The sequence below is a fragment of the Hyperolius riggenbachi genome, chromosome 9, assembly GCF_040937935.1.
Source record: "Hyperolius riggenbachi isolate aHypRig1 chromosome 9, aHypRig1.pri, whole genome shotgun sequence".
NCBI lineage: Eukaryota > Metazoa > Chordata > Amphibia > Anura > Hyperoliidae > Hyperolius > Hyperolius riggenbachi.
This window is the reverse complement of record NC_090654.1, coordinates 53,457,346-53,478,720: the sequence shown is the minus strand read 5'-3', so window position 1 is coordinate 53,478,720 and position 21,375 is coordinate 53,457,346. Positions and strand designations below refer to the sequence as shown.

The window sequence follows — 21,375 nt, the reverse complement described above, 5'->3', positions numbered from 1 at the left end:
AAAGTGGGGTCTCCATTGCACGTGCCAAATAAAATGTTACCCCTAAGTTACTTTTGTGCTATAAGCGCGAATTGTTACATCAAACAAGAAGCAAGTTCAGCATTTTTCCTATACAGAGTTTAAGAAAGCGAGAGGTGATGGTAAAAGTGATGGAGTCCAAAAAGGCTACACATTTCATGTCTGTACTTCCTGTAGTCATATCTAGTGATAGCAGTTCAGGCTTCTCCAATAATTCCAACAGCCCCATCCTGTCATGTAGAGAAAGAAAAAGAAATCCTCTCCTTTTTTTTGTGAAAAGCAACAGGTAGCACTTGCAAATTATAATACAATTTGTTTTGTTGACTAATTGTGCAGCATGGTGGCATAGTGGATACCTCTCTCACCTTGCAGAGCTGGCTCAAATCCCAGCCAGAACACTATCTGCTCAGGGTTTGTATGTTCTCCCCGTGTCTGCGTGGGTTTCCTCCAGGCACCACCTCCTAAAAACATACAGATAAGTTAATTGGCTTCCCCATAGAAAAAACTGGCCCTACGAGGGACAGTTAGTAACACGACCAGATTTGTAAATGCGCTGCGGAAGATGCCGGCACTATATTAATACGTCTATTTCTTTTACTCCCAGTGGAGCAAAGGGCATCAGTGAAATTTATAAATACTAAAAACTACTACATATAAATACTAAATAATAATAATTGTGAGTGAGTCCTCCTCGCTGGCTCAGATCTGTGCACTTTATCTGAAAATGGATCAGTCTTAAAGGAGTTCTCAACCAAAAAACCTTCATCCCAATCAGTAGCTGATACCTCCTTTCCCATGAGAAATCTATTCCTTTTCAAAAACAGATCATCAGGGGGCTCTGTTGTAGTGAAACCCCTCCCACAGGTAACTGTGAGTACCATGGTGCTAGCAGTTTCCTGTCGGTGAACTTCATTGCATTGTGGGAAATAACTGCTTACAGCTCAACTGCCAAAAATGCAAGCAGCAGCTACTTCCAATGACATCACCTGCCAGCAGGAAAAATGTCACCATGTGATAAATGCCAGAATGTAAATCAGGGAGAGGAAAGATTTTACAATGGGCAAACGCTGATTAAATCATTTATACATAATTATTGTAAAAATTAAGCTTTTTTTTTTATCACAGTTTCACTGGAGTTCCTCTTTAAAAAAAAAATATATATATATATATATATATATATATAATATTTTTTTTTCTTCAAGTATGTGATATCGAAGAACTCATAGGCTAACGGCTTCAAAAGATCAATTGGCTAACACAAATGGTTTGTGTTAGCTAATTGATCTTTTGAAGCTGTTAGCCCATTTCCTCAGGCTTCAACCTGGAGTAATCCTTTAATCCCATAATTAGTATCATGCCCTCCAGCCAGTATGAGTACGTAATGTGGTTTTATTGCTGCATTGGCACAGACACAGAGGACTTGGCTGGCTCCACCACCACGCGGCATGTAAGTATCAGGCTGATGATATCTTTGTGGAATGAGGTCTATGTTGTTTCTGTCTGTTCTGGTAACCTCTCCGCCTTGTCCTCCGTTTTTACTGTTCAGCAAGAATCCAGCCTAAACTCATGCTTCAGCTCCTACGCTGGCTGTCTGCAACTGGAACCCTGTCCTCAGCTAACAGCTAATAATTCCTCCGCCTCTGACCTCAGCAGTGCCTGTATCTTTCCCTGTATGGTGATTTGAAACCACACTGGTTGTGTGCATTGCCCCAGAGCTGACAGCATCAAGCTCCAATGTCGCTGTTAACCCTATAAAGGCTGTTTGGGACAACATTTCCGCACAGACTCCCAGTGTTCAGCAGTAGAGGCTGCTGTACAGGTGATTTCAATGCACTTTGAACGCACCAGGAGGATAAATGACTCCCTATGAATTAAAGAGAACCCGAGCATAAGCTCATGTTCAGAAACACACTTAGGAAAGCCTCAGGATCATAATGAAGCTTCCTGTACTCCAGTCCTGTTGCCACTCACGGACCCCCCAGCTGATTGGGGCTATACTTCTCTACTGGTCTGCACAATAGCATGGAGTCACTCACAGGCACAGTACTGCCAGACTGGTGCTTGAAGAGGAGTGTGGGCCTGACCAGATCACTGATTCTTATTGGTAATAATCTGTGGATGGTCTGCACTCTGCGACGAGGGACCAGAGGACAGTGAGGGAAGCTTCATTAGGATCCAGAGGCTTGCCTCTTCTTAGGTAAGTGGAGAAGACAAATAACATTTATATTGTGCTTTTCTCCTGGAGGACTCAAAGCACCAGAGTTGCAGCCACTAGGACGCGTTCTATAAGCAGTAGCAGTGTTAGGGAGTCTTGGCCAAGGTCTCCTACTGAATAGATGCTGGCTTACTGAACAGGAAGAGCCGAGAGTGTCAGAGGCAGAGCCCTTAACCAGTACCCTATCCAGATGTGATTTTGTACCCAAACTTCGACTCTGGTTCACTTTAAGCCATAAATGAGTAATTTATGATATTTCCAGATCTGGTTGATTCTTGGAGGTACCTCCATCCCTTGGATGGTCATTATCAGGTTGTCCACCATTCTGGAGTCATTCATACTTGAGAATACACATGCTTTGCACTAAATCTATTGCAATGCCCAAGCAGAACATCAAAACAGATTTTGTAATGTTCGACCCACACAGCGAATCGCATATTACAGCCCACTGTACCTCATAGTGAGTCATTTATAACATGGGCAAAACGTGTGCGGGGTTCTGTAGCTCACAACTCTGTGCACATTGCTACAAAGTAACTAAACACACCGTGGAGCCAATGCAACGATGTGAAGGTACCTGCCGATTGTGGAATCATTGCAGAGCATTACTATGCTGGTAAAACTTGTATTATTCCACAATTCGCATGATGTACCCTTAGTATCAAAAAATATTTTATACAAGCATAGTTAGGAAGAAATTAAATCTATGATTATCTGAGGCCACGCCCAGATTGCTATGGAACTTATATTGCTACAGTCCTAAGGGTTGGCTAGAGAGTGTTTCCCACATATTTCTACAAAGATTAGCAACTTACTCGGCATTTAAAGGGCTGGCTATTAGATAATGATTTAAAAAAAACAAAACACAGAAAAATAATATTATTCTGTTTATAGGCTAATGCTGTTCTCGGGGTAAATACTTATGCAAGTACAAATTAATAGAAAATGTATGAAGGCCTATAGCAGAGACAAATTATGCATAATAGAAGGGTCATCCAGAAAGTAACAGCCATTTTCTTTTCTCTGCCACGCAATGCATTGCTTCTGTTTAACGTAACTTACATCTGTCAGGTTAATCTCCCTGCACCGGTTGTCACGTGACTGCAGAATGCCGGTTACTGTTTGTTTAGCAGCATTCATGTGACCTAGAGTATTGCACACTAGACTTGCTCATCTGCCCATATATACCGTATTTAACAAAATCTTCAATCTGTCTAGATATTTGTGCCCTATTATTCTTCTAGGACATCATCCATGCTTTCCTTCTGTGCCTGGTACACACTATGCAATTTCCCGTCAGATAGACGGGTCCTATCAGTTATTTCCGACAGGTTCACTCTGATTTCCTATTCTTCTTCTGATCGATTTTCCGATCTCTTCTGTACAAAATCGATCAGAAAAATGATTGGGAATTAGATTGGACCTGATGGAAATAATCCATTCAACTAGTCTATCTCGTGGGAAATTGCATGGTGTGTACCAGGCATTACATGCAGGAAATCTATAAGATTTGGGAAAGGAATCAGGCAGCCCATCCTTTGGATGAAAATGGCAGTCTCAGCATTTCTGATATCTTTCTGTGCAAACAGTGTTTCTTAAACGACACTTCCTGTACTGTATTCAATTAAAAGGCATTTCAGTTTGGTTCAGGTGGAATGTAAAGTGGCAAATGAACAGAAATTAGACTGTATTCTTGCAGGTTCAGGAAGTAAAACAAATCTATACCTTGGCTGTATGAACATTTGTAGGAATCATAAAGTCCACTCACTCAGAACATAGAAACTGACCAAGTCAAAACACACAAGAAATGCTAACTCCTAGCCGGCAATCCACCATTTTATATGGTCAACAATCAGCTTGTCAGCCAATCAAGTGCAATAATATACACCTGTGTCTGCAGTACCAAATCTAGCAGGAATTGCATGAGTTCAGCAGCATTCAGTTGAGAGGCTTCGGTCGGACATAACCATAGATTAAAGGTAACGTCCGGCAAAAAAAAAAGTTTCACTTACCTGGGGCTTCTACCAGCCCCATGCAGCCATCCTGTGCCCTCGTAGTCACTCACTGCTGCTCCGGTCCCCCTCCGCCAGCTAGTTTTGTTTTTGCCGACCTCGGTGGTCGGCGGGCCGCATTGTGTACATTTTTACGCATTCCTGCTGGTGCAGGAACATTAACACATATGTGTTTTTATGCGTTAGTGGTGCAACGCGTAAAAAATTTACGCAATGCGACCCGTCGACCCTGAGGACGCCAAAAACAAAACTAGCTGGCGGAGGGGGACTGGAGAAGCAGTGAGTGACTACGAGGGCACAGGATGGCTGCATGGGGCTGGTAGAAGCCCCAGGTAAGTGAAACGTTCCCTTTAAGTTGGTGGGCCTCCTGCCCAGAAGACTTTATGGAGAGCCTAACAGAGTGCAGGTCGTATGAAAGGCCAGAAGATTGGGATAAATGAGATTTGGAGAGTAAAGGCCCATACACACGGCATACATTTGTCTGCAGTTGTGAGGCAGCGACAAGCTGTCAAGAGACAACAGCATATTTATGGCAGCGACAGTTGTACACATGTGACAACAGAAAGAGTGAAGAGACGGCGAAAGCTGTCTGCCACAGACTACGTATAGTAGTAGTACTATGGTAGCGACTCTGCTGTCTGTAGAAGACTTTCGTACACACGACAGGACACCAACAGACTAAGCGACAGTTCGTGAGACAAAAGTCACAAGAGATTCACCAGTTGAATCGCTGTCTGCTGACAGTCTTTGTCGCTTGCCGTGTCCACACGAACAAACTGTCGCACGAACCGTCGCTCAACATGTGTCTGTACAGACATTTGTACGCCATGTGTATGGGGACTTGTAAACATAAGGGGGGGGAAAGGGACTTGTAAACATAAGGAGAATACTGTGGGAACAGATTACCCTAAATGTGCCCAGCCAGTCCCAACACTAACACAACGCGTGTTCTGGGAATGCTTCAAAACTCAATTATCAGGCCTTATGGAGGAAAAGTGAAAATAAATAAGTGTCCACTCAGTCATCACTTTGCCCGCACCATAGTCTGGACAGTATAGATGAGAAGAACCAGAAAAGTATAACTAAACTTGAGCACAATGCTTTTAAACATGGGATGCATTAGCTCAAGTTTCTGTAAATTTGATGGTCGCACCATTGAAAGAAATACTAGACCAAATATTTCAGATGGAGAGGATGGATATGGAGAGGCATAAAAAGTGTCTTCCTGGAATCAAGTTAAATTGTTTGGACCTCCAATGCAGATACTACATTTTATTACACATTTGATTAATACTGAATGATATATTAAAATGGGAAACAACTCTGACAAAACATTCAATAAAAAATACCCATACAGTTACCATATTTGCTTTTGTGCACAAGTAATATTGTCTGTCTACAAATTACAAATTCCCAATGTACAGTTTGTCACAGTTTATCTTCTCTGAAAGCTGCCATTGCATTTTAATGCATAACTGCTGTATGTATATATTATATTGTATCCAGTGATCACTTCTCAGCTCTCTCTGGTTCTACAATGTGAGCAGTTCAGTGTCAGCAGGCTGCTGGCTGGATACTAATCTAACAACGGAATGTAAGATATATTGTTATTACCTTTTTTGGTGTGGCCAGAAGCTTTCCACTAAAGCAAGGAGCTTTCACTGAAAAACAAAGTGCTGTGTTTAATTGTTTGAATGCTGTTCTGCTACACATTTTTTGTGGTAGTAGATTTTATGCTGTTAATTATCTTTTAGAACAAAGAGGAGATGCTGAGTTTCAGACCACTTTAAAGGATACCCGAACTGAAATGTGAAATAATGAGATAGACATGTGTATGTACAGTGCCTAGCACACAAATAACTGTGCTGTGTTCCTTTTTTTTCTTTCTCTGTCTGAAAGAGTTAAATATCAGGTATGTAAGTGGCTGACTCAGACAGGAAGTGACTACAGTGTGACCCTCACTGATAAGAAATTCCTCTTTTTATCTCTTTCTTGCTCTCAGAAGCCATTTTCTGCTAGGAAAGTGTTTTATAGTCTGAATATCTTATCAGGGAGGGTCACACTGTAGTCACTTCCTGTCTGAGTCAGGACTGAGTCAGCCACTTACATACCTGATATTTAACTCTTTCAGACAGAGAAAGAAAAAAAGGAACACAGCATAGTTATTTGTGTGCTAGGCACTGTACATACACATGTCTATCTCATCATGTCAGTTGAGGTATCCTTTAAGTAAAAGAATAGGAAGTTGTCTGGGGTGGTATGGTGGCATAGCAAGTTTGCCTTTCAGCAATGGAGCCCTGGTTCAAATTTTTTCCCAGGACACTATCTGCATGGAGATTGGATGTTCTCCCCATGTTTGGGATACATAACTTATATCATAATATAATTTTTTTTTCAGAAAACAATTAAAAAATCTATTCATTTCAATCTTTGTCTACAGTGATCATCCTAAGGCCAAAGCCAAGAAACGGAAAACCTCCCCAGCGAAGATCGTAATTAAACGCCAAAGAACACCTCGACCAAAACGCCAACGAAAGTGAAGAGCGGGAATAAACGGAGGAGGCCGCACACAGCTGCTACTCTCGCTGCATCTCAGAGCAATGGACACCGGTCATCACCTGTAACCATTATCGGACTCCATGTTATGCCTAAAAAATGGTGCTGTGAGAGACTGCTACCTTTTTATTGGACATTTTTTCCTGCTCTCCTTTCTGTAATTGAGGTGCAAAGTTAGTTTTTAGTCTTATTAGAGAATGTGATGCAATAGAGAGTTAAAGGTGAAGTTTACTTTTGCAAAAATGGTAACTGGGCATTCCAGAAACCGCCACTCAACAGGAAATGACAATAGGCAGACGAAGCCTATGTCAGGCCAAGTCACATTGCATGACCACACCTACCTCATGTAAGAATGGGCACCCACCTCTAGTGTTTGCACATGTAGGTCTGGAGGAGGCATGATACCCTTAACAGCCAGGCACTTCATAGCAGACTATCTAAGGAGGTAAATAAAGCATTTTTATTTTGGGGGGAACGCTGTCTTCCTGATTCTGGAATGCAAAGTTATCTTTTAATAAAGTGTATTTATCTTTTAAATTCTTCTTACTCAAAGGAGCTGTTTAATAATATACAGCATTAAGCTCAATAAATTGGATGTCAAGGCAAAATGTTTTCCTTCTCTTTCTTATATTTGGATAGGGCAGAAAAGAAACAGAACCTTTGTCTGGTTTTATTGCTGTTTCTGTCCAGTTGAGGATATTTTTTTTTTTCTGTCACTTCTTGTACCAGTGATGGCTGGCAGCATTGGTAACCGTAAATTCGGGCGCCAGAGGCAAGTGGACAAAAAGGGCGCCGCCATAGACTGCCATAATAATTATCGTTTGACGGGCGCCCACCGGGAAAAAAGGGCGCCCGCGTAAAATATAATTTTATTATTACATTGTAGATAATTAAAGGTTTCCACATTATTCGGCGATCATTTTCGTTAATATATATTAAATTAGCAGTTCTCATTTATATATCAAATTTAGATTTATGTTTACAACATACATTTTACAAATCTTTTGTTTACGTATGTAGAAACTTCCAGTAATAAGCCATTAAATATCATTTAAAATTCATCATTCTGATTTACATCATTAACCACCGAAATATCATTTATAAATAAAAATTATGACAGTTTTTAAATCGACATTACGTATTAAACGGTGTAATAAGTTTTCTGAACTGGCGTACATTATTTCATGAAATATATCTTGTATACATTATCACCGTGTAAAACATTATCCAACACCTAAGAAAGAGCGCAAACTGCTAATCATAATGTAACGTTTTACACACCAAGAACCTATTAAACAATATAATCCGTCTATCAAACTTTTGCAGTATAATGAATATCGTTAATTCAAAGACTTTTAATTAAACCCTATTAGCTGTATTAAAATCCCATGAAAAACTTTAACGGTATAAACCAATGAAAATACAAATTAATAGATGTAATAGATTAATAGATGTAATTTTTAACGTATGCGGCAGCAGTTGGGGTTATATTCCCCAATGGGGCAACTGTTGTAATGATGGTTGTCGGAGGCGAGGGGCTCCACATCCTCTATGGGGAGTTTTTTTCAATTCCACTTGGGTCTCTGGGATCAGAAATGAGGATACGGTAAAATGGTCTATCCACTGATAAAAAGTTGTTCAGTAAAATGGAAAGCTTTATTTTCTATTGGTTCGAGAAATCTGATCAAACTTCCAATTTTTTTTCTATATCACTCGTTCAGGACTGGGTGATTTTTTTTTGTTTTTTATGCATTTTGATGAAAATTGAATTGTGTAGGTTAGATTTTCAATTTTTGATATACAGTGGGTTGCAAAAGTATTCGCCCCCCTTGAAGTTTTCCACATTTTGTAACATTACTGCCACAAACATGCATCAATTGTATTGGAATTTCACGTGAAAGACCAATACAAAGTGGTGTACATGTGAGAAGTGGATCGAAAATCATACATCATTCCAAACATTTTTTACAAATAAATAACTGCAAAGTGGGGTGTGCGGAATTATTCAGCCCCCTGAGTCAATACTTTGTAGAACCACCTTTTGCTGCAATTACAGCTGCCAGTCTTTTAGTGTATGTCTCTACCAGCTTTGCACATCTAGAGACTGAAATCCTTGCCCATTCTTCTTTGCAAAACAGCTCCAGCTCAGTCAGATTAGATGGACAGCATTTGTGAACAGTAGTTTTCAGATCTTGCCACATATTCTCGATTGGATTTAGATCTGGACTTTGACTGGGCCATTCTAACACATAGATATGTTTTGTTTTAAACCATTCCATTGTTGCCCAGGCTTTATGTTTAGGGTCATTGTCCTGCTGGAAGGTGAACCTCCACCCCAGTCTCAAGTCTTTTGCAGTCTCCAAGAGGTTTTCTTCCAAGTTTGCCCTGTATTTGGCTCCATCCATCTTCCCATCAACTCTGACCAGCTTCCCTGTCCCTGCTGAAGAGATGCCCCCCTGAGCATGATGCTGCCACCACCATATTTGACAGTGGGGATGGTGTGTTCAGAGTGATGTGCAGTGTTAGTTTTCCACCACACATAGCGATTTGCATTTTGGCCAAAAAGTTCAATTTTGGTCTCATCTGACCAGAGCACCTTCTTCCACGTTTGCTGTGTCCCCCACATGGCTTGTGGCAAACTGCAAACGGGACTTCTTATGCTTTCTGTTAACAATGCCTTTCTTCTTGCCACTCTTCCATAAAGGCCAACTTTGTACAGTGCATGACTAATAGTTGTCCTATGGACAGAGTCTCCCACTTGAGCTGTAGCTCTCTGCAGATCGTCCAGAGTCACCATGGGCCTCTTGACTGCATTTCTGTTCAGCACTCTCCTTGTTCGGCCTGTGAGTTTAGGTGGATGGCCTTGTCTTGGTAGGTTTACAGTTGTGCCATACTCCTTCCATTTCTGAATGATCGCTTGAACAGTGCTCCGTGGGATGTTCAAGGCTTTGGAAATCTTTTTGTAGCCTAAGCCTGCTTTAAATTTCTCAATAACTTGATCCCTGACCCGTCTTGTGTGTTCTTTGGACTTCACAGTGTTGTTGCTCCCAATATTCTCTTAGACAACCTCTGAGGCCGTCACAGACCAGCTGTATTTGTACTGACATTAGATTACACACAGGCGTACTCTATTTAGTCATTAGCCTTCATCAGGCAATGACTATAGGCAACTGACTGCACTCAGATCAAAGGGGGCCGAATAATTACGCACACTACCAGTTATTTATTTGTAAAAAATGTTTGGAATCTTGTATGATTTTCGTTCCACTTCTCACGTGTACACCACTTTGTGTTGGTCTTTTATATGGAATTCTAATAAAATGGATTCATGTTTGTGGCAGTAATATGACAAAATGTGGAAAACTTCAAGGGGGCCGAATACTTTTGCAACCCACTGTATATATATGCCCAAGTTTTCAATTTTCTTTTTTTTTTCTTTTTGTCTTTTCATTATTGGGGAAAAATTAAACACGTGGGATACATTGGTCAGATATTTCAAATGTTACAATCAAAAAAATTGATTGTGATTTTTTAATTTTAAATAAATATATCCATTTTCCATTCTTTTTTTTTTTTTCAATTAAAAGGTTCGATTGTATAAGAATTTGAAAAGAAACTTTTTATCAAGCAATGAAAATGTATTCGATTGTTTGATATTTTGATAACCGAGGACCCAGCGCTGCAAGGCGAGAGTGCTATCCACTACACCACCGTGCAGCAAAAGCTTTGTGCGTATGTCTGTCATGTAACAACCGGCGAAGCTTGTGTAGTTGCCTGTGCAGTTGCTCTAATCAAGTAACTCTGTGGTAAAAAAAATAAAATAAATCAAGATTTACCTGTAAGATTTGCAGTCTGAAGAGCTTCTTTAATGCTGGGTGCACACGTTACGATTTTCCGCTTGATTTTCCCACCGATCGTTTTTTTCCGCTCGATTCTGCACTCGATTCTCTTATCTTCGCTCGTTTTTCTTATCTTTTTCGATTCACTTCTATAAGAAATCGAGCGCAGATTCGATCGGGAGTTATGTTGGACATAAGGGAATTTATCAATCGGATGCATCTATTGTACGGAAAATCGTAACATGTGTACCCAGCATAAGACTCCTGTTGAATCACTTAATTTCTCCATTTGCTTGGGGGTAATAGACACTCTACTATGCACAACATTTATCTCTTGAAGAAAAGATTTAAACTCAAATAATACAAATTGTGTTCCATTGTCCAACACCAGTTCCTTTGGATTATCTTCCCTTCTAAAAACTGCGAAGAGAAATGTAATGACAGTAGCAGAGGTGACACATTCGACACAAAGGCAAATTCTGGCCATTTACTGTAGTAATCCATTAATGTTATAGCAAAGCAACAATGCACGGTGGCTGCATTCTGTAGTCACAGAGGCAGGACAACTGAAACTAGGTTTATTTATAGGATTCACCAACTCTCTGCATAAGCAGTCTCTTTTCTCTGTGTTCCTAGCCAGGATAGAACAGGAACCAATGACCCAACACAGTATTGAGATAATCTTATGCAGTAACCAAGTATGACAGAGACATCTACTGGCCAGATTTATGGGCACTACAATAAGCTACATTATGCAGGAGAACAGAGGCGCCAAGAGGGTAAAAGGAAACTAAATGAGCTTAAAAACCAAATTCTTGGTAAATAGAGGAGGTAGTGGTGGACTTATCTCCTACAAGTAGACACACAACGACTGTAGTAAAGACAGTCAATATAATTTATTTATGAACTCCAAATATGCAACGCATTTCGCAGGTTTGATCCCGCTTCATCAGGCAATAACAACAGAGCAATAGCATATGTGGTCAGTAAAAGAGCCAGGCACCTCTGACAGAGTCCACCACTACCTCCTCTATTTACCAAGAATTTGGTTTTTAAGCTCAGTTAGCTTCCTTTTATCCTTTCGGTGCCTCTGTTCTCCTGCATAATATTGAGTCCACCCTGGGTGGAGGGTTGAACCCCCTTTTTCTCATCTACAGAGAGCGACTTCTTATTCCTTAGTGGGGTCAGGAAAATCTCCCCACCTACCTTTACAGTGGTTGCCTAATGGTAACCCTGGTTTGTGAGTATTAATATTTACTCCATCTAGTAACCATTTACCAGTACATATGACACTATTGGGGCTCTTGGTGTTCCTTGTTTTTACAATAAGCTACATATTTGTGTACTGGGTATTTCAGCTGAAAATCTAAACTATGTACTGGTGTCCCCGGCATCTCTGGCTTCCTTTTCAGCGATCTGGCAGGCAATATTGCTATGCCCCAACTGCCATTGCTCCTTTAAAGTTCCCACACTAGTTTGCAGCATGCCCTCCTTTCCTTCTCCATCCTGCTGAATCCAAGCAGTATGACTATACAGTCCATACAGTTCACATGCCAAAACTATTGTTTCCTGTGACAGCTGTAAACACTGTGAACTGGGTCCATAGGTTAAGTTCATCAGTTTGCAGGGAATTTGCGGTAACATGACCATTAGAGTATCTCTGCAATGTCGCCAGTCCCTGATGTAGACATAGTACAATAAGCTGCGGTCATTTATCCAGTGAATGGAAGGTAAGTAAATGATCATGGAAGCTGATAAAACAATGGCAGCTTCTCTTGACTTGGAAACAAGTAACAAAGTCTTGTCAGCACACCACCTTCCTAACTTAACCACTTCCCCTCCCTTGGGACGAGTAACTACGCCCCTGCTAATTCTCTCTTCCTCTTGCATGGATGTAGCTACTACGTCCCTTCCTGCCGCGCACTCCCGCTCACATCTCCCGCACGCTCCTGCGCTCGTTATCCCTGCCGATCGTTAGAGATGAATGGGAACACAATCCCCATTCATTAATCGATGTCCCCGTATGAATGGTCGCAGGTATCAAATAGATGCCGTGATCATTTGTTTACTTTCAACGGAACCTATGCCCGATTTATTTCTTTTTTAGCGTACTATAGAGACGCAATAGGAAGTAATGCACGAGGACATTTTGTGGCCAAATGGTAAAATTACCTCCTACATTATCCCATAAGTACCCATTTTGTTGTATAAAAAAAAAAACAACAATTAAAAAAAAAATTACATAAATAGTTACCTTAGGGACTGAACTTTTTTTAATATGTATATCAGAAGAGTATATTACTGTTAAAGAGAGACTGAAGCCAAAAAATAATTATGATATAATGATTTGGTTGTGTAGTACGGATAATTACTAGAAGATTACTAGCAAAGAAAATAAGAAAATATTCTCATTTTTATTTTCAGTTATATAGTGTTTTTTTATAACATTGCATCATTCTCAAATATGTGCAGTTTACACAACATTCAGCATTCTAAATGTTGGTGACATATGGCATGATGAGATAATCTTGTGTATGTACAGTACAAAACATATTTTGGCTGTTTTATTTTGCTGCCTGAAAGGCTAGGCATGGAAGTGACCGCTTCTGTCTAGTTGGTACTTTTTCCGGAATATAGTAAGCATCACTGATAAGCAGATTGCAGCCATAAAGTTTTCCTAGTAGAATACAACTTTTGAGAGCAGAGGAGGATAAAATACATGAACTATTAACTTTTTCTAATTCTGGGTCATTTATTAGGCTGGCACCGAGCAGAGGCAACAAAACATTCAATTTACTTTGTAAATGTTTAAAGGGATACATAAGCCATTGATAAAAAAAAATCAGTTTTACTCACCTGGGGTTTCTAAGAGCCCCCTGCAGCCGTCCCGTACCCTCGCAGTCACTCCCGGATCCTCCGGTCCCCCACCGCCAGCTAGTTTCGTTTCGCAGACAGGCCTGGCCATGCATAGCCTTCTTTGTGTTCCTGTCCACAATAGCGTTCTGCGCAGGACGTTATTGCGAACGGGAACGAAAAGAAGAAGATGCGTGGCCAGGCCTGCGCAGGCGCAGTAAGCCTGTCTGCAAAAACTAAACTAGCTGCCGCCGGGGGACAGGAGGATCCGGGAGTGACAGCGAGGGCACGGGACAGCTGCAGGGGGCTGGTAGAAGCCCCAGGTGAGTAAAACTGATTTTCTATCAATGGCTTAAGTATCCCTTTAAATATAAAAAAATGGGATATCTAAAAAAGCCTTTTTAAGGAGTAGTAGGATAAATAGCAACTGTTATCTCATCGGTTTATTTTCACATCGCGTTCACTTTAAGAAAGGGAGACCCTGCGTCTGCGAGGCTCCCAGAACTGTAGTCGGACTACTTGTGGATTGGGCACAATAAAGAGTGTATAAACGTTACAGATAAAATTCAAACAGTATAGTTCCACCCCTAATTACACATGCACTTTACAAACTCGACAACTGGGGCTTTAAATGAACCAATATTCATCTTTTAATTCTTCATATCACAAAAGTCTTCTCAGTAGTGGATACACAGGTAGACACAATTTCCAGAACTCTCAATGACAACCACAACGACTGCCTGACACGTGTTTCACGATCAAAGATCGCTTCCTCAGAGGCATACAGTGTACATATGTATCACTAGAGTCCAAAAGAAGAAACCAGACTTCAATCTGTAAGGATATAAAGATAACGCCAACTGGACCGAGGTCCAGAGATATCCACCGTCCGATACAGTGCGGAAGTGTGTTCTTTTGGACTCTAGTGATACATATGTACACTGTATGCCTCTGAGGAAGCGATCTTTGATCGTGAAACACGTGTCAGGCAGTCGTTGTGGTTGTCATTGAGAGTTCTGGAAATTGTGTCTACCTGTGTATCCACTACTGAGAAGACTTTTGTGATATGAAGAATTAAAAGATGAATATTGGTTCATTTAAAGCCCCAGTTGTCGAGTTTGTAAAGTACAATAAAGAGTGTGCTTTCACTTACAAAGGTGGTGTGCTGACAGACTTTATTACTTGCACGTCTAGTGACATTGCCTTGCCACTTTGTCCAGGTTTCTTCAGACGGTGTGACTGCTCTGACTTGGAAAAGGAGTGCAGAAGAGATATCAGGGAGCAGAATATCTCCCTCTGGGGTAATGCAGTCCCTGAGCGCTGGCGGTGATCAGGATGTAAATAATGTGATGTTATGCCTGACTGGACTGTGTCCTGGTCTAATGGCTTCGCCCTAATGTGTCTTCTCACTGTGCTCCCAACATATTATGCCTGACTGGACTGTGTCCTGGTCTCATGTCCGCCCTAATGTGTCTTCTCACTGTGCTCCCAACACATTATGCCTGACTGGACTGTGTCCCGGTCTCATGGCCCCGCCCTAATGTGTCTTCTCACTGTGCTCCCAACACATTATGCCTGACTGGACTGTGTCCTGGTCTCATGGCCCCGCCCTAACATGTCTTCTCACTGTGCTCCCAACACATTATGCCTGACTGGACTGTGTCCCGGTCTCATGGCCCCGCCCTAACATGTCTTCTCGCTGTGCTCCCAACACATTATATCTGACTGGACTGTGTCCTGGTCTGATGGCCCCGCCCTAACGTGTCTTCTCACTGTGCTCCTAACAAATTATGCCTGACTGTACTGTGTCTCGGTCTCATGGCCCCGCCCTAACATGTTTTCTCACTGTGCTCCTAACACATTATGCCTGACTGGACTGTGTCTCGGTCTCATGGCCCCACCCTAACATGTTTCTCACTGTGCATACAACACATCATGCCTGACTGGACTGTGTCCCGGTCTCATATCCCCACCCTAACATGTTTTCTCGCTGTGCTCCTAACACATTATGCCTGACTGGACTGTGTGTTGGCTATCCTGGTCCTGGCCAGGGACGGACCTAGACCAAGTTGTGCCTGGGGCAAGGTCAGGTTTTGGCGCCTAAAGGTCAGGTTTTGGCGCCTAAACTGCCATTCATTTTGCTGTCTTTTTTAGAATTCAACAAACTGCGCCTGGGGCAAGATACCCGGCATCCCCCCCCCCCCCCCCCCAGATCCGTCCCTGGTCCTTGGGGTTAAGTGAGCGGTTACCCATGTCTTTTTTTTACCACATCAGGCACTTGTCACATCCGGGTTCCCATAGATATTGTCGCAGGTTTTAACATCAAAATAAAATAAAATGTCTTTGTTTTTTCTTGTGTTTCTGTTTCTTGTCCATCTCTTTTTACCAAAGTGTATCAGCAGGAGATAGCAATCATTTTCCAGAGATAAACTTCAGGAATCAGTTTTATTTTTGTGAAAAGAGGTGTGAAAGTGTGTTCAGATTTTCCCCGCAGGTACATTTCATCTCAGCGGCGGCTCAGTCGTCCGTCAAACATTTTGGCATTTCTTTCCTGTATGTAATCTGTCCCCAAAATGATATCGGCTCTACTGGCGCCTAACCTTTATCTCCCCCCCCCCTTATTTTAAAGTGGACCTGAACTCTTGCTCAGGACAGAAGGAAAACATAGACATACAGTGGGTTGCAAAAGTATTCGGCCCCCTTGAAGTTTTCCACATTTTGTCACATTACTGCCACAAACCTGCATCAATTTTATTGGAATTCCACGCGTAAGACCAATACAAAGTGGTGTACACGTGAGAAGTGGATCGAAAATCTTACATCATTCCAAACATTTTTTACAAATAAATAACTGCAAAGTGGGGTGTGCGTAATTATTCAGCCCCCTGAGTCAATACTTTGTAGAACCACCTTTTGCTGCAATTACAGCTGCCAGTCTTTTAGGGTATGTCTGTACCAGCTTTGCACATCTAGAGACTGAAATCCTTGCCCATTCTTCTTTGCAAAACAGCTCCAGCTCAGTCAGATTAGATGGACAGCGTTTGTGAACAGCAGTTTTCAGATCTTGCCACAGATTCTCGATTGGATTTAGATCTGGACTTTGGGCCATTCTAACACATAGATGTGTTTTGTTTTAAACCATTCCATTGTTGCCCTGGCTTTATGTTTAGGGTCATTGTCCTGCTGGAAGGTGAACCTCCGCCCCAGTCTCAAGTCTTTTGCAGTCTCCAAGAGGTTTTCTTCCAAGTTTTCCCTGTATTTGGCTCCATCCATCTTCCCATCAACTCTGACCAGCTTCCCTGTCCCTGCTGAAGAGAAGCACCCCCAGACCATGATGCTGCCACCACCATATTTGACAGTAGGGATGGTGTGTTCAGAGTGATGTGCAGTGTTAGTTTTCTGCCACACATAGCGTTTTGCATTTTGGCCAAAAAGTTCCATTTTAGTCTCATCTGACCAGAGCACCTACTTCCACATGGTTGCTGTGTCCCCCACATGGCTTATGGCAAACTGCAAACGGGACTTCTTATGCTTTCTGTTAACAATGCCTTTCTTCTTGCCACTCTTCCGTAAAGGCCAACTTTGTACAGTGCATGACTAATAGTTGTCCTATGGACAGAGTCTCCCACCTGAGCTGTAGATCTCTGCAGCTCGTCCAGAGTCACCATGGGCCTCTTGACTGCATTTCTGATCAGCGCTTTCCTTGTTCGGCCTGTGAGTTTAGGTGGATGGCCTTGTCTTGGTAGGTTTACAGTTGTGCCATGCTCCTTCCATTTCTGAATGATCGCTTGAACAGTGCTCCTTGGGATGTTCAAGGTTTTGGAAGTCTTTTTGTAGCCTAAGCCTGCTTTAAATTTCTCAATAACTTGATCCCTGACCTGTCTTGGATCTGTCTTGTGTGTTCTTTGGACTTCACGGTGTTGTTGCTCCCAATATTCTCTTCCTCTGAGGCCCTCACAGAGCAGCTGTATTTGTACTGACATTAGATTACACACAGGTGCACTCTATTTAGTCATTAGCACTCATCAGGCAATGTCTATAGGCAACTGACTGCATTTAGCATTCAGTATGGAGGCAGTGTTAGTGGGTTTTCTGGATGTGAGAGGTCCAGAGCCTGGGTGTGAGAGGTCCAGGCAGTGGCGTAGCTACAAACCTCTGGGCCCCGATGCAGAATCTGGATGTGGGCCCCCTCCCCCGGCAACACCCGACGGATGCACACACATATCAAAATCCCTATAGCCAGCTATAGGTACCCCCAGTATAGGTAGTCAGGCATAGGTAAGCCAGTATAGTTGCCCCCGGTATAGGTGAGATAGGCAGGCGCCGCCAGTATAAGTTAGATAGATAGGTGCCCCCAGTACAGGTTAGCTAGGTGGGTGCCTCTAATATAGGTAGCCAGAATAGTTGCCCCCAGCGTAGGTTAGATAGGTAGGTGCCCCCAGTATAGGTTAGTTAAGTAGGTGCCTCCAATATAGGTAGCCAGATTAGTTGCCACCTGTATAGGCTAGCTAGGTGCCCCCAATACAGGTTAGATAAGTAAGTGCCCCCAGTATAGGTTAGATAGGTAGGTGCCCCCAGTATAAATTAGATTAGGTCGGTGCCCCCTAGTATAGGTTAGATTAGGTAGGTGCCCCCCAGTATAGGTTAGATTAGGTAGCTGCCCCAGGATAGATTAGGTAGCTGCCCCCAGGATAGATTAGGTAGCTGCCCCCCAGTATAGGTTATATGAGGTAGCTGCCCCCCAGGATAGATTAGGTAGCTTCCCCCAGGATAGATTAGGTAGCTGCCCCCCAGGATAGATTAGGTAGCTGCCCACCAGGATAGATTAGGTAGCTGCCCCCAGGATAGATTAGGTAGCTGCCCCCCAGTATAGGTTAGATTAGGTAGCTGCCCCCCAGGATAGATTAGGTAGCTGCCCCCCAGGATAGATTAGGTAGCTGCCCCCCCAGGATAGATTAGGTAGCTGCCCCCCAGGATAGATTAGGTAGCTGCCCCCCAGGATAGATTAGGTAGGTGCCCCCCAGTATAGGTTAGATTAGGTAGCTGCCCCCCAGGATAGATTAGGTAGCTTCCCCCCAGGATAGATTAGGTAGCTGCCCCCCAGGATAGATTAGGTAGGTGCCCCCCAGTATAGGTTAGATTAGGTAGCTGCCCCCAGGATAGATTAGGTAGCTGCCCCCAGGATAGATTAGGTAGGTGCCCCCCAGTATAGGTTAGATTAGGTAGCTGCCCCCAGGATAGATTAGGTAGCTGCCCCCAGGATAGATTAGGTAGGTGCCCCCCAGTATAGGTTAGATGAGGTAGCTGCCCCCCAGGATAGATTAGGTAGCTTCCCCCCAGGATAGATTAGGTAGCTGCCCCCCAGGATAGATTAGGTAGCTGCCCACCAGGATAGATTAGGTAGCTGCCCCCAGGATAGATTAGGTAGCTGCCCCCCAGTATAGGTTAGATTAGGTAGCTGCCCCCCAGGATAGATTAGGTAGCTGCCCCCCAGGATAGATTAGGTAGCTGCCCCCCAGGATAGATTAGGTAGCTGCCCCCCAGGATAGATTAGGTAGCTGCCCCCCAGGATAGATTAGGTAGCTGCCCCCCAGGATAGATTAGGTAGCTGCCCCCCAGGATAGATTAGATAGCTGCCCCCCAGGATTAGGTTAGAATAGGTAGGTGCCCCCCAGGATAGATTAGGTAGCTGCCCCCCAGGATTAGGTTAGATTAGGTAGCTGCCCCCCAGGATAGATTAGGTAGCTTCCCCCCAGGATAGATTAGGTAGCTGCCCCCCAGGATAGGGCAGGTAGGTAGGTGCCCCGTCCCCATAATGGAGGGGGGGGCCGCAGCCGCAGGGAGGGCAGCCCGACCTCTCCCTCCCTTCCTCTCCCCGGGCCCCCCCCCCCCCTCAGATGCAGAGTGAGCGGCTCACGGAAGCGCTGTAGGCAGAACTCACCTCCGTCCCTGGTTCCAATCGCCGCTGATCTCCTCTCTGGCTGGCTCTGCATAGATGCTGTTACACACGCAGCTTCCTGTTTACCCGGAAGCTGCGTGTGTAACAACATCTATGCAGAGCCAGCCAGAGAGGAGATCAGCGGCGAGTGGAACGCAGGGAGGTGAGTTCTGCCTACAGCGCTTCCGTGAGCCGCTCACTCTGCATCTGAGGGGGGGCCCCGGGGAGAGGAAGGGAGGGAGAGGTCGGGCTGCCCTCCCCGCGGCTGCGGCTCCCTCCTACCAGCGCGCACAAGCGCATGGCCCACCAAACGGAGATGGGCCCCTCCCTCGCCTCCTCAGGAGCCGGGCCCGGTCGCCAAGGCGACCGCTGCGACCACGGGCCCTACGCCCTTGGGTCCAGGCCCACCTGCACTCCCCTCCAGGTATCACATGTTGGCCTTGGGGCCCTGGCCAGTGAGAGAGGTCCGGGGCCCCTGGCCATCGTGTGAACCAATTGTGTGTTTTTAAACGTTTTCCTTCAGCTCTAGGACATGGCGGACAGGTGACCGGTTAGGGAGGGACCCCTGTGGGAGGGATGCCTGCACGGGGCGGTCCTGCTAGCGACGCAATCTTGCGATGGCGTCCAACTGAAGCCTCCTACCTGAATGCTAATGGCTGCTAGATGTGGTATGGCAGGTAAAGGGTGTATGACAGTGCATCCTGATTGGCTGACGAGCACCTGCTGACCACTTTTAAATGTAGCTGGATGCATGTACTGCTGTGTTCTATTGCTTGTGTGTGTTGGCAACTGACTGCACTCAGATCAAAGGGGGCCGAATAATTATGCACAACCCACTTTGCAGTTATTTATTTGTAAAAAATGTTTGGAATGATGTATGATTTTCGATCCACTTCTCACATGTACACCACTTTGTAGTGGTCTTTCATGTGGAATTCCAATAAAATTGATTCATGTTTGTGGCAGTAATGTGACAAAATGTGGAAAACTTCAAGGGGGCCGAATACTTTTGCAACCCACTGTATGCACCCTGTATGCATTTAGAGAGTTTAGCCTGCCTAATTCCTCCTCTAACTAATCACACGTTCTAATTTGATCTCTCACCTGTGTCAGCTGGCTGTCTCAGCAGAGCAGCAAATTTTTAAACACAGGATGTTAACTCTGTCTGCTTCCATGAGAGCAAAAAGTAGACACACTGCATATTTATTGCAGGATTTGTATAAAGGATTGTTTTTCTTTATAGGTTATTATGCTGTTGCTTATCTTTTAGAGCAGAGGGTAAGTTCTGTGTTCAGGTCCACTTAAAACGTTACAGGATGTCTAACTGCTCCTCTTCCATGAACCCCTATCTGAAGCACAGCATTCTCCCCTTGAGATAACTGTTACTGAGGCCTAACAACTCCCCCAAACACGTCGGTAACTATAGCTCTCGCAATCCGGGGGTGGCGGCTGTGAAGGCACCTCCTCCCTCCCCCCACACGCATGCAGAGGAGCACAGGGAGAAAAGTAATATGTATCTGCTGCAGTGCTGTGTGTCTCCTCCATGCTTCACAGCTGCATTCTCTCTGCTGCCATTCAACGGCTCCTCATCACGTGACTGATGAGTCACATGATCAGGAGCAGGAGGCGAAGGGCAGCACAGAGACCTGCAGCACTGGAGCAGATCAATATTACTCTGCATACATGTCAGGGCAAAGTGTGTCCAGGGGGAATGGCGGAAGGATCAGATACGTCGGAGAGGAGTTTGGATCCCAGAGGGGCCCCAGGACAATATCGGGGTGGGCTGCCTCCAAACACACTCTTTCGCAATATGAACCCTTTGATGGGTATGTACAGGCATACATATAAAATCGACGCTGGTAGACTTGGGCGCAGGATACGGCCTGTATATGGCTTCTGCACAAGTCCGGGCTGTATTAATTACTATTCCCCCTCCAGGCCGCC

General features: G+C 43.8%; 1 protein-coding gene across 3 annotated transcripts in view; it reads left to right on the top strand.

Moving 5' to 3' along the window:
- RAD18 (RAD18 E3 ubiquitin protein ligase) overlaps window positions 1-7,409 on the top strand; it is a 618,600-nt gene extending 611,191 nt beyond the window's left edge. For all 3 annotated transcript variants that reach the window (XM_068252779.1, XM_068252778.1, XM_068252780.1), the window contains one exon: window positions 6,686-7,409. In XM_068252779.1, coding sequence (XP_068108880.1) covers window positions 6,686-6,785 — 100 coding nt within the window. In that variant the 3' untranslated portion in view covers window positions 6,786-7,409. The remainder of the gene's footprint in view (window positions 1-6,685) is intronic.
- Window positions 7,410-21,375: the final 13,966 nt, after the last annotated feature.